The sequence below is a fragment of the Haliotis rubra genome, unplaced genomic scaffold, assembly GCF_003918875.1.
Source record: "Haliotis rubra isolate DU_JTF1 unplaced genomic scaffold, ASM391887v1 Scf61, whole genome shotgun sequence".
NCBI classification, from domain to species: Eukaryota; Metazoa; Mollusca; class Gastropoda; order Lepetellida; family Haliotidae; genus Haliotis; species Haliotis rubra.
Window position 1 is genome coordinate 792,859 of NW_025767313.1, and position 12,432 is coordinate 805,290.

The 12,432-nt window shown below is 40.8% G+C and overlaps 1 protein-coding gene across 1 annotated transcript in view; it reads left to right on the forward strand.

The window, feature by feature from the left end:
- LOC124255777 (ubiquitin-like modifier-activating enzyme 6) overlaps positions 1 to 12,432 on the forward strand; it is a 92,908-nt gene that overhangs the window by 74,384 nt on the left and 6,092 nt on the right. Inside the window, exons 16-29 of the mRNA XM_046689694.1 lie at positions 969 to 1,047; positions 2,233 to 2,310; positions 2,679 to 2,756; positions 4,668 to 4,716; positions 5,130 to 5,159; positions 6,389 to 6,494; positions 6,784 to 6,889; positions 7,057 to 7,146; positions 7,362 to 7,442; positions 9,429 to 9,557; positions 10,484 to 10,535; positions 10,718 to 10,781; positions 11,808 to 11,877; positions 12,261 to 12,332. Coding sequence (XP_046545650.1) covers positions 969 to 1,047; positions 2,233 to 2,310; positions 2,679 to 2,756; positions 4,668 to 4,716; positions 5,130 to 5,159; positions 6,389 to 6,494; positions 6,784 to 6,889; positions 7,057 to 7,146; positions 7,362 to 7,442; positions 9,429 to 9,557; positions 10,484 to 10,535; positions 10,718 to 10,781; positions 11,808 to 11,877; positions 12,261 to 12,332 — 1,084 coding nt within the window. The remainder of the gene's footprint in view (positions 1 to 968; positions 1,048 to 2,232; positions 2,311 to 2,678; positions 2,757 to 4,667; positions 4,717 to 5,129; positions 5,160 to 6,388; positions 6,495 to 6,783; positions 6,890 to 7,056; positions 7,147 to 7,361; positions 7,443 to 9,428; positions 9,558 to 10,483; positions 10,536 to 10,717; positions 10,782 to 11,807; positions 11,878 to 12,260; positions 12,333 to 12,432) is intronic.

Genomic DNA, 12,432 nt, shown 5'->3' on the forward strand with positions numbered 1-12,432 from the left:
CACATAGCAGCTGTACTTCACAACCCCATACAGTGTCGGCATCATATAGCAGCTGTACTGCACAACCCCATACAGTGTCGGCATCATATAGCAGCTGTACTGCACAACCCCATACAGTGTCGGCATTATATAGCAGCTGTACTGCACAACCCCAAACAGTGTCAGCATCATATAGCAGCTGTACTACACAACCCCATACAGTGTCAGCATCATATAGCAGCTGTACTGCACAACCCCATACAGTGTCAGCATCACATAGCAGCTGTACTGTTCACAACCCCCCAGCATCACATACCCCAGTGTCGGCATCATAGCAGCTGTCATGCACAACCCCAAACAGTGTGCATCATATACTGCACAACCCCAAACAGTGTCAGCATCATATAGCAGCTGTACTGCACAACCCCAAACACATAGCAACGGCATCATAGCAGCTGTACTGCACAACCCCATACAGTGTCAGCATCATATAGCAGCTGTACTGCACAACCCCATACAGTGTCAGCATCATATAGCAGCTGTACTGGCATCATATAGCAGCTGTACTGCAACCCCAAACAGTGTCAGCATCATATAGCAGCTGTGCAACCCCATACAGTGTCAGCATCATATAGCAGCTGTACTGCACAACCCCATACAGTGTCGGCATCATATAGCAGCTGTACTGCACAACCCCATACAGTGTCAGCATCATGTAGCAGCTGTACTGCACAACCCCATACAGTGTCAGCATCATGTAGCAGCTGTACTACACAACCCCATACAGTGTCAGCATCATGTAGCAGCTGTACTGCACAACCCCATACAGTGTCAGCATCATGTAGCAGCTGTACTGCACAACCCCATACAGTGTCAGCATCATGTAGCAGCTGTACTTCACATTTACAGAGTCCTGTCTTGTTGCACCTATTCTTCCTGAACCCTTCATGTTGATAGTTTACACTGAATGCTTGTATGTGTTGGACCAGGGGAGACCGCTATGACCTGCTGAGGGCTTGTGTGGGAGACGATGCATGTCAGAAGTTGGCCAACATCAAACTATTCATGGTGAGAGACTAGGAATGTGGTCTTTTATGTAGATAATCTTTGTCTTTGACAGAGATCCTTACCAAGAGAATCATGTCAGAATAATCACAGTGCAAACGTATACTGTCTTCAGGCAAACACGTTAGAAGAATGTTGGTTGAACCAAGTCCAGGATATATGTGTGAAGTGATGTGTGACCCCAGATCCAGTGATTAAGTGAGCTGAGATTTATAGTCACACTGGCAATGTTTCAGCAATATCCTCACTAACACATGTTTTGGGGCTCTGTGTCATGATCAAAGTGAATGAGGAAATTGCAATATTTTGTGTCAGGATATGTCTACCAATATCATGAATATTCTAATATGTTGTTTGCTTTAAGGCTTGAGCAGTCATGACATCGTCTGATATTCTTCCCACATAAGTCTCAGTTGTGACTGTCACTATGATTGTTGTCTAATTTAATGTATGGCATTCATTCCAGCACTAACATTGCTATGTGGCATGCACTTCATGTGTTTTCGTTATTATTCAGAATATGTCTCTCTAACTATTGACTGCCTTTTTCCCTGTAACTTGAATAGTCATCACAGAACTAGGAAAAACTTTGTCAGGTCATTGAAGAACCTTCCTTGTCTTCAATGAGGGACTAGCAGATAAACCATAATTTTGATCTGGTTATTCTATAAATTTCTGATTTCCTTATTTTCCTGTTTTGGTGAGAAATTGATACTAGATGTGATATGTTCTCAACAATGATGCCTGGACCAATCGGCATTGAGAATGCACATGTCCAAATATGCTGGCATACACATATCTCAATTCAGGAAACTTACTACATTTTACCTAGTAACACCTTTTGTGGGATATGAACTGGAGCTGGTCATTTCATCTCAGAATAATGGCCACTCAAGTTTGAGCAAACGTACAAATATGTCAGAAAGTAATAGCTAATCCTAAAAGGTAAGTAATGGTTAATCCTAATACAAGATATGACACATTGCCTAAGCTGGGATATATAAGAAGGGTGAACAGGAAAGTGGTGACGTTGGCAAAGGGAGATAACACATGCCAGAACACGTGGCCTGGAATAATTGCAAACTGGACCGTCCAGTGGGGTAATAAAACTGTCTGTTTATTGTTTATTACTATGTTTAATGTTATATTATACAGCTGGATGTATGTTAAGCTTGTGCCTGTTGACAGATTGGATGTGGAGCTATTGGCTGTGAAATGCTCAAAAACTATGCCCTGATGGGGATTGGTTCTGGAGTTAAGGGCAAGGTAAGTCAGCACACTTAACTAATCTCGGGTCTGTTTTTCCCTCAGAATGAACTGTCTTGAATCATATGATATAATTGACATACTGACCAGTGCAGCATCAAACCAAACCGACTTTCTAATCCTTCTAATTCTACTATTTTTATGCTTTATCTGTAAAACTTAACAATTGTTTAACAATTTTGCAGTCAAAATTCAGAGGCTGATGTTATATATTGGTTTTGACTTCACAAAAGTAATGACGACTCAACATGGGCAATGAAGATTTTTGTAACAAATAACATCATTGATAATATTTTCTCCATTGCAGTTTATGTTCCTGAAGTATTCTTCATATGTAAAGGAGACGTAAAACATATTTCTCTTTCCAGATAACAATCACTGACAATGATCTGATAGAGAAGTCAAATCTCAACAGACAGTTCCTGTTCAGACCTCATCACATCAGGGTAGGTGACAGTGCTGTCCCGGGTGTAGTCAAATGTCAGTGTGGTAACTGGTGATGATAACTGAGACAACACTTATGTCCAAATATGTCCTGCTGTTCTACTTCTGTTCTTCAGTAGGGGCCGTGGGATAGCCTAGTGGTTAAGGCATTCGCTTCGATTCCCCAGATGGGCACAATGTGTGATGCTCATTTCTGGTGTCCCCCGCCGTGATATTGCTGGAATATTGCCAAAAGTGGCGTAAAACTAAACTCACTCACTCACACAGTTCTTCAGTGCATGTGTTTGATATGTCTTGAGAGTGTTGCTGAATCTGTTTTTTCTCTGTGTTGTTACAGCCTGTCTCTGATGTGTCTTGAAGGTGTAACAGAGTCTGTGTAGTTACAGCCTGTGCCTGTCTTGAAGGTGTAACATCATCTTTGTCTAGTTACAGCCTGTGTCTGATGTGTCTTGAAAGTGTAACAGAATCTCTTTGGAGTTACAGCCTGTGTGTGATGTGTCTTGAAGGTGTAACATAATCTCTGTGTAGTTACAGCCTGTGTCTGATGTGTCTTGAAGGTGTAACAGAATCTCTTTGGAGTTACAGCCTGTGTGTGATGTGTCTTGAAGGTGTAACACAATCTCTTTGGAGTTACAGCCTGTGTCTGATGTGTCTTGAAGGTGTAACAGAATCTCTTTGGAGTTACAGCCTGTGTGTGATGTGTCTTGAAGGTGTAACACAATCTCTTTGGAGTTACAGCCTGTGTCTGATGTGTCTTGAAGGTGTAACAGAATCTCTTTGGAGTTACAGCCTGTGTCTGATGTGTCTTGAAGGTGTAACAGAATCTCTTTGGAGTTACAGCCTGTGTGTGATGTGTCTTGAAGGTGTAACACAATCTCTTTGGAGTTACAGCCTGTGTGTGATGTGTCTTGAAGGTGTAACACAATCTCTTTGGAGTTACAGCCTGTGTCTGATGTGTCTTGAAGGTGTAACACAATTTCTTTGGAGTTACAGCCTGTGTCTGATGTGTCTTGAAGGTGTAACAGAATCTCTTTGGATTTACAGCCTGTGTCTGATGTGTCTTGAAGGTGTAACACAATCTCTTTGGAGTTACAGCCTGTGTGTGATGTGTCTTGAAGGTGTAACACAATCTCTTTGGAGTTACAGCCTGTGTGTGATGTGTCTTGAAGGTGTAACAGAATCTCTTTGGAGTTACAGCCTGTGTCTGATGTGTCTTGAAGGTGTAACACAATCTCTTTGGAGTTACAGCCTGTGTGTGATGTGTCTTGAAGGTGTAACACAATCTCTTTGGAGTTACAGCCTGTGTCTGATGTGTCTAGAAGGTGTAACACAATCTCTTTGGAGTTACAGCCTGTGTGTGATGTGTCTTGAAGGTGTAACAGAATCTCTTTGGAGTTACAGCCTGTGTCTGATGTGTCTTGAAGGTGTAACACAATCTCTTTGGAGTTACAGCCTGTGTGTGATGTGTCTTGAAGGTGTAACACAATCTCTTTGGAGTTACAGCCTGTGTGTGATGTGTCTTGAAGGTGTAACACAATCTCTTTGGAGTTACAGCCTGTGTCTGATGTGTCTTGAAGGTGTAACACAATCTCTTTGGAGTTACAGCCTGTGTGTGATGTGTCTTGAAGGTGTAACAGAATCTCTTTGGAGTTACAGCCTGTGTGTGATGTGTCTTAAAGGTGTAACAGAATCTGTATGTAGTTACAGCCTGTGTCTGGTGTTCTTAAAGGTGGAACAGAATCTGTATGTAGTTACATTCTGTGCCTGATGTGTCTTAAAGGTGTAACAGAATCTCTTTATAGTTAAGTCTTTGTCTGATATTGAAGGTGTAACAGAAGCTCTCGCTTGATTTCCTTTAACTTATACTTCTACATAAACACAGCCATTGTTTGATTTGTCTGGGCATGTTTCAGAAACCCAAGTCCACAACAGCAGCTCAGTCTGTCCTGGACATTAATCCAGGTAGGTAGAAATCAATGACAGTCTTATATGCTTACATTTTGTTTCAGATTCACTTAACCATCAGGTCAGACAGCCAACCTGACTTGCCAGTGTCCTGCATATTTTACTTATCAGTCTAGCAATGAGAGACAAAATGTCCCCGAACTCTGACAAGCTCTTTGTGAAATACACCGTCAGCACTGTTGTACAGTTGACCTAACAGTGAAGCAACAGCAGCTGTGAATTACAAGGGGGTTCTAACTTATAGTAAAGAAAAGAAACAGAATATACTGGCTGCATATCCTATCTGTTATGGTTACACTGATTTGACACAGACATAATATTTCACAATATATGGACAATATTGATAGCTTTAGTGTCATCAGAATCATGCAGTCAGTGAGTCTAATGTTCATCTTGCTTTTTGTCTGCAGCACTGAAGATAGAAGCACAGCAACAAAAAGGTACTTTTGTCCAGATTATGGTTTTTGGATATCCTCATGAACATGAACTACCACATGCCTTCAAACTTACATGAGTTCAGGCTAAGTCATCCTTCTATTTAATGACACCACATCGGGATTCCAGCTTTGACCTTGAGAAATACATGCTTGTAGGATTCCAGTGTAGTTTGACAAATTAACTGATGAATCAGAGAAAATGCTTGTAGTATGGAACCAGCAAATTACGGTAACTGATGAATCAGTATGATGGGACCAGCAAATTAACTGATGAATCAGAGAAACATAGAGAAACATGCTTGTAGTATGGGACCAGCAAATTAACTGATGAATCAGAGAAACATGCTTGTAGTATGGAACCAGCAAATTAACTGATGAATCAGAGAAACATGCTTGTAGTATGGAACCAGCAAATTAACTGATGAATCAGAGAAACATGCTTGTAGTATGGGACCAGCAAATTAACTGATGAATCAGAGAAACATGCTTGTAGTATGGAACCAGCAAATTGCCGGTAACTGATGAATCAGAGAAACATGCTTGTAGTATGGAACCAGCAAATTAACTGATGAATCAGAGAAACATGCTTGTAGTATGGAACCAGCAAATTAACTGATGAATCAGAGAAACATGCTTGTAGTATGGGACCAGCAAATTAACTGATGAATCAGAGAAACATGCTTGTAGTATGGGACCAGCAAATTAACTGATGAATCAGAGAAACATGCTTGTAGTATGGGACCAGCAAATTAACTGATGAATCAGAGAAACATGCTTGTAGTATGGAACCAGCAAATTAACTGATGAATCAGAGAAACATGCTCGGTGATATTCTTGATACTGTGTGAGTGAGTGGATTGTTTGTGTGGTCTCGAATCAGTTATGTACAGGCTGACATCGTCTTTGTGGAATATTGCTGAGTGTGGCATTAAACAGCAAACAACATTACTTCTTAACCCTTCCTCACCCATGCTTGCGGTTTCATTAAATGGCAAACATCTCTGACCTTCATATTTGCTTTCTTTCTGCAACATGAAGTTGACTGGTGTGACTATAAAGATATTCATAGTGATGTAATCTCCCTTCCTCCCTCCATGTCACATGACACTTCCCACATCATTGTGAAGAGTAAATGACTCTGATAACCACCACAATTACAGTTCCAAATGAAAACTACTAGCGCCTCACAGTAGAAGCAGCAGCAGAATGTATGTTGTCCTGTGTCTCCCCAGTGTGCCCCCAGACAGAAGAGAAGCTGTACAATGATGCCTTCTTTGAGAGTCAGGACATTGTGGTGAACGCCCTGGACAATGTGGAGGCTCGCCGCTATGTCGACAGGTAGGACCTTGCACTCATGTCTCCATAATGTATATTTTCAATCATGGCGTACATTTGGCACATCCCCTACACAGTAGACACAAATGCTCAAAGCAGTATTTATAAACATTTCGTTTGCAGAAATGTGAATAGCATTTCTGCAAGATTGTGTCCGTCCATAAACATTAAATTAGATGAAATGAACTGCAATGATTGAAGAAAGATTATATGTACCTTTCTGTATCAGACACAGTCATTGTGCCACATGTAATGTTTTCCACGTTCTTGGACAGATGTTATTTCATTTCAGCCGTTGTGTGACAACCCAGAGACCCCTCTTAGAGTCGGGTACAATGGGAACCAAGGGCCACGTACAGGTCATTGTACCCCACCTCACCGAGTCCTATGGTAGTCAGGTGGGTGACTGTCTCAAAGTATATATATTAGTCATTTTTACTAAACTCTCACTTCAAAATGGCCTCTGTCAAATTTTTCCTTACCCACACTGGATTAAATGTCAACGTTTTCCATGGCAAATAATGCAATATCTTTAAATGATGCTCATGTTATTTCACTATTCCAGAGGGACCCCCCAGATGAGGATTACCCCTATTGTACAGTCAAGTCATTCCCTGCCACCATAGAACACTGTATACAGTGGTCCAGAGATAAGGTATCTACTGTGTTGACACTGTCAGCAGAAATACATACAATCAGACGATAATATAGGATGCATTAAAGTCCAACAATATACAGTTTACACACATCCTGCTACAAAATAGTGATGTTTAAGGTCCATGGGTCACCCGTCTCTGCAGGTTGGCCCCAGAGCCTGCTCTGTCGTGTGGATCACAATAAAACCCTCAATGTTGTTTTCTTTCCTTTCAGTTTGAACAACTATTTGTACAGAAACCTAACCTATTTAATAAATTTTGGTCCATGAACAAGAATGTGGAGGAAGTTGTAGAGGTGAGTTACCTGTTAATGCAGTCCTGAAACACAGTATAGTGATACACATGTGGCAGTGGTACAGCTGCTGTACTGCCACAGAACTGTGTGTAGGCCTCATTGTTCCCACAGTACAGATGTGCTTGTCTACTAGTATGTTAGTCTGAGGCAAGGTACGAGTTAAAGGCTGTTGTAGGTATGTGTCCATCAAAGTGAAGGGAAAAGTGCAGAGGCATGTTCTTTAGTCTGTAAGAATAAAGGGTCTGTTTCTTTTTATGCGGGTACTTGCAAACACGTTGACTTGATGACAAAATGTAACTTATTTCATATTTTATTCACCTGTCAGAATGTCAACTAAGGTCATGTCATATTTGTTGTCAGTCATCCATTGTTTGTCATAAACATACAGTTTTCCCAGAACTTATTGAGAAAATGTTTAGTTTCCTAATACTGAATTTTAAAACAGGTGTTTCATCATGTAAGGTACTCAATATGGGAGGCAACTCTTGCAGGCTTAAGAATGAACCTTTCTACATCAAGAGTTATCTCCCTGGGTGTAGCAGACAGCTTCCTTTGTTGACATGGCACATTTGACAGCTGGTTCTAGATGAATTTGAAAGGGGTGTGACTAATGCAAAAGAGTTAGCTGGTGGACATGACATTCCACTGTCTACAGTATACCTCAGTTCACGGAAATTTGAAGAATGTTTAGTCAGCAGTTGGGATTGAGCACAAGATAGGGGCAGGGAGGCCAAGTAACTTCAGTACTATGGATCGCCGGCGACTTGGTCAGATTGTCAGTAGGGGAAAATTGAAAAGCATTGAGAATATCAGAAATTAGATGATAAATAGAGGAAGTCCTCATGTATGTAATGAAACCATTAGACAAGAATTACAAAGACTTAACTGGGTGAAAAAGCACAGAATTCCCTCACCATTGATGAAACAAAATTGATGCACAAAAAGAAAGATGTTAAAACTGGTGTAGGGCTCACGAAAATTAAGATTGGGATAATGTTTCATTTTCTGATGAAAGTTCTGTCTGGCTTTTTCTGAACTGTGTGAAAAGTTGGACAAAAGATACCGTGAAACCTATCTACCAATGCCCAAAACATAGCCTGAAATTTCACATGTGGGGTGGGATATCAGCACATGGAGTGACACTGTTGTGTATTTTCACTGTAAATTTGATGAAGGAACGATATGTTGACATCTTAAATGATCACCTCCTTTCAATGGCCTGAACACTGTATGAAGGTAATTGGATTTTCCAGCATGATAACGACACAAAACACACTGGGGGCTACACAAAACAGTGGTTGTCAGACAAAAATGTTCAAGTTTTAGACTGGCCCAGCTACAGCCCAGATCTTTACCCTATTGAAAATGTGTGGGGACTAATGAAGGACAGAATAAACCAATAAGGACCTAGAAATATTGAAGATATGAAGAAAGAAGTGGTTGAATATTGGGATATGCTGTCACATGATTTCCTACAAACTTTGATCGGTAGTGTACCTAGGCACATTCAGTCCTGTATTGCAGGGCAAGGAGGTCTCACAAAGTACTGAAAAGATACTTAGACTGTAAGAGAATCATATCTCAACATATTCATTGAAGTAAAACTTCTATAGTTTACATACATGTATTAGATATATGCCAAAACAACTCTCAATAATTTCTGGGAATACTTTTATTTCATCAGGAATCCCTAAAGCTGATTTTCAGTGTTGAAATAACTATTTGTGCCATTCCTATGCCATGTTTATACAAAATGAATCAAATGTATTTGTTTAGTTTTTGTGAAATTCATGACATTTGTCAAGTGCCTGTCTTAACTGACTTTGACTACATATCCAGGTTAGCTACTGTGCTGTGGCACTACCTTTTATATTAAATCTGTGATGGTGTAGAGTGGCATCAATGTTAAGTGTTGTCCACCAAGCCATTGACAGTTGTTACTCGTACACTAGACTTGAGTAGTGATGTCTTCTCCTTCCACTGTAGACACTGCTGCTGGGCAACAATATAGAGAACTCCATCAACATAGTCAAACTATCAGCTCAGAGGGCATACACCTGGCCACAGTGTGTCACGCTAGCGAGAATCAAATTTGAAAAATACTTCAACCACAAGGTCAGTAGAACACTGGGAGTGAGTGATTGAGTGAGTGTGGATTTAAGCTTGCTTTATACAGTTTCCGTTTGGTCCTGATTGCGTCAAGGTTCCTTGTTTGACATATTCTTATGTGTATGGTGCCGGGATAATTAGGACATTTGTGACCATGCTCAGTCCAGCTCTTTGCACAATATGTGTCGGCACCTGAACACAATTGTGTTACCTCCCATGCCTTGAACATTGGACAGAATTGGACAATTTGGTGAAAAATGATACCTTTTTAGTAATTTATTACAAATATTTGCTTCTTGCTGATTGGCTGTTTTTTATCCAAGAATAACCCAAATTTCAGATTAACGTGTTGTTCTATTAAATTTCTGCATGAGTTCAAGACCAACAGCAGACCATGTTAAGATTCAATTTCAGATTAACGTGTTGTTCTATTAAATTTCTGCATGAGTTCAAGACCAACAGCAGACCATGTTAAGATTCAATATGAATTGACATTTTAAAAAAAATATGTCCACGGGTACCTGTTTATAGACCTGTTAAGGTCCGGGTTAGAATGTGCCTTCAGTAACCCATGCTTGTCGTAAGAGGCGACTAATGGGTTCGGGTGGTCAGGCTTGCTGACTTGGTTGACACATGTCATCGGTTCCCAATTGCACAGATCGATGCTCATGCTGGTGATCGCTGGATTGTCTGGTCCAGACTCGATTATTTACAGTCTGCTGCCATATAGCTGGAATATTGCTGAGTGTGACGTAAAACTAAACTCGCTCACTCACTCACCTGTTTATAGAATAACTATAGAGTCCACAGCAAGCTGAGTATGGAGGATCAAATGATTACAATGTCGGACCGAGCTGACTGTGTGTCATGGTGTACTGGTGGTGTGGATCAATATTGTCATGTAGTCAGTCATTGTATGTTGTACATTTCAGGCCCAGCAACTTCTGCATGCCTTCCCACTAGACACCAAGCTGCAGGATGGAAGTAAGTTCACCAGCTTGGACAAGGAAGTACATTTCTCAGTTGATATTACCCATCTCTTCAGAGCTGTTGTTAGAATAAGAACACAATAGACAGATCCTATCGTTTAAGATGATAAGATGATTTATACCTGCCTAACCAATAAAGGTTTTAGCTCTGGAGATACATGTAGGTTCTGGTTGCAGGCCCATTCTGGCAGTCCCCCAAACGACCACCAACACCTCTGGAGTTCAACCCTGATGATGAAGAGTAAGTGTCCTTTATGAGGCCTTCTCCACTGTACATGTGGACTATAGATCATGCAGTCGCACAACATACTTGATATCCCTACAGCTTAGCTCACAACTCATGTTATATTTTGGATTACACCTTCACAGTAAAGTACAAAATCTAGTAGTAGTTTGGGGGTGAAGTCCCATCTGGGGATTCAAACCCACTCTCTCAGCGTGAGGCACCTAGTCACCAGCACACAGAGTCAATGACCTGGCCCACTCACCCGTGAAGGCTTCCACAAAAGTGGAATTCAACATCCGTCAGTCTTGATTGCATACTTTGTCTTCCTCTAGATTTCACTTTATCTACCCCTCTGATCAGTGTAAATTAGCACAGCTCCCATGACCTAACTATGAGTAGACAATATTTAGAAAGTGGTTAGATATTTGGAATTTCACATTTGTAGTAAAGTACGAAAATTTGAAAGGCCTGCCATATAGCTGGAATATTGCTGAGTGTGGCGTTAACCAACAAACACACAAAACGAGAAGGCAAGGTCCATTCCGATGCAGAAGTATATTTGGTTACCTGCAACTGAAGGCAAATCATGCCGTGACAGTTATGAAATACTTATCCTTTGTAGCTGCCTTTCTATTTAGTTCCTGTTTTAAGGCATGAACAGCCATGTGAGATATAGTGTAGATGTTGGTGACTTCTGTTTGCAGCCATGTGAGATATAGTGTAGATGTTGGTGACTTCTGTTTGCAGTCATGTGAGATATAGTGTAGATGTTTGTGACTTCTGTTTGCAGCCATGTGAGATATAATGTAGATGTTGGTGACTTCTGTTTGCAGCCATGTGAGATATAGTGTAGATGTTTGTGACTTCTGTTTGCAGCCATGTGAGATATAGTGTAGATGTTGGTGACTTCTGTTTGCAGCCATGTGAGATATAGTGCTGTGACTTCTGTTTGCAGCCATGTGAGATATACTGTAGATGTTGGTGACTTCTGTTTGCAGCCATGTGAGATATAGTGTAGATGTTTGTGACTTCTGTTTGCAGTCATGTGGTGTACGTGTCCAGCACAGCTCGCCTGCTGGCTGACATCATGGGGGTGCCATGGCCGAGAGAGGTACTGGGGCATTCATGGCAACTCTAAATCAGATATCTGTGTACACAGTCCTAGAGCACATCTCGCTGCAGCTTAATACACTTCAGTTCAATCTTTTAACTTATCCTTGCATTGTGGAAATACAAATGTGTTCCCATTCATATAAAAGGTAAAGACCGGCCCAGATTTGGATGTACTTTTTCATATAGACAGCTCTGTTTTAGACCAAATCAACCTGTATAGAACTTGAAAATGATCATCATGATGTGTATGATGCAGGGACAGGGAAAGTAATTGATATCATTAATGATTTAGTTTTTATGTCTCGAGATAAAAATAATTGACAAGCTGACCTCTCAAACATTGATGATATGGTTCACCGTTTTCACTGACCACTGTTGCAGGACTTGGAGGCTGCCAACATTCTGCCACTGATTGCCAGTGTGACAGTCCCTCCATTCTCACCTTCCAACAAGGTAACAAAAGTTGTCTCCCTTCAACTGTTTTACACTCCTTCATAGGTTTACCTTTTCAAGACATATTGTAGTAAAAATTATCATGAAAGCATTTCATTTT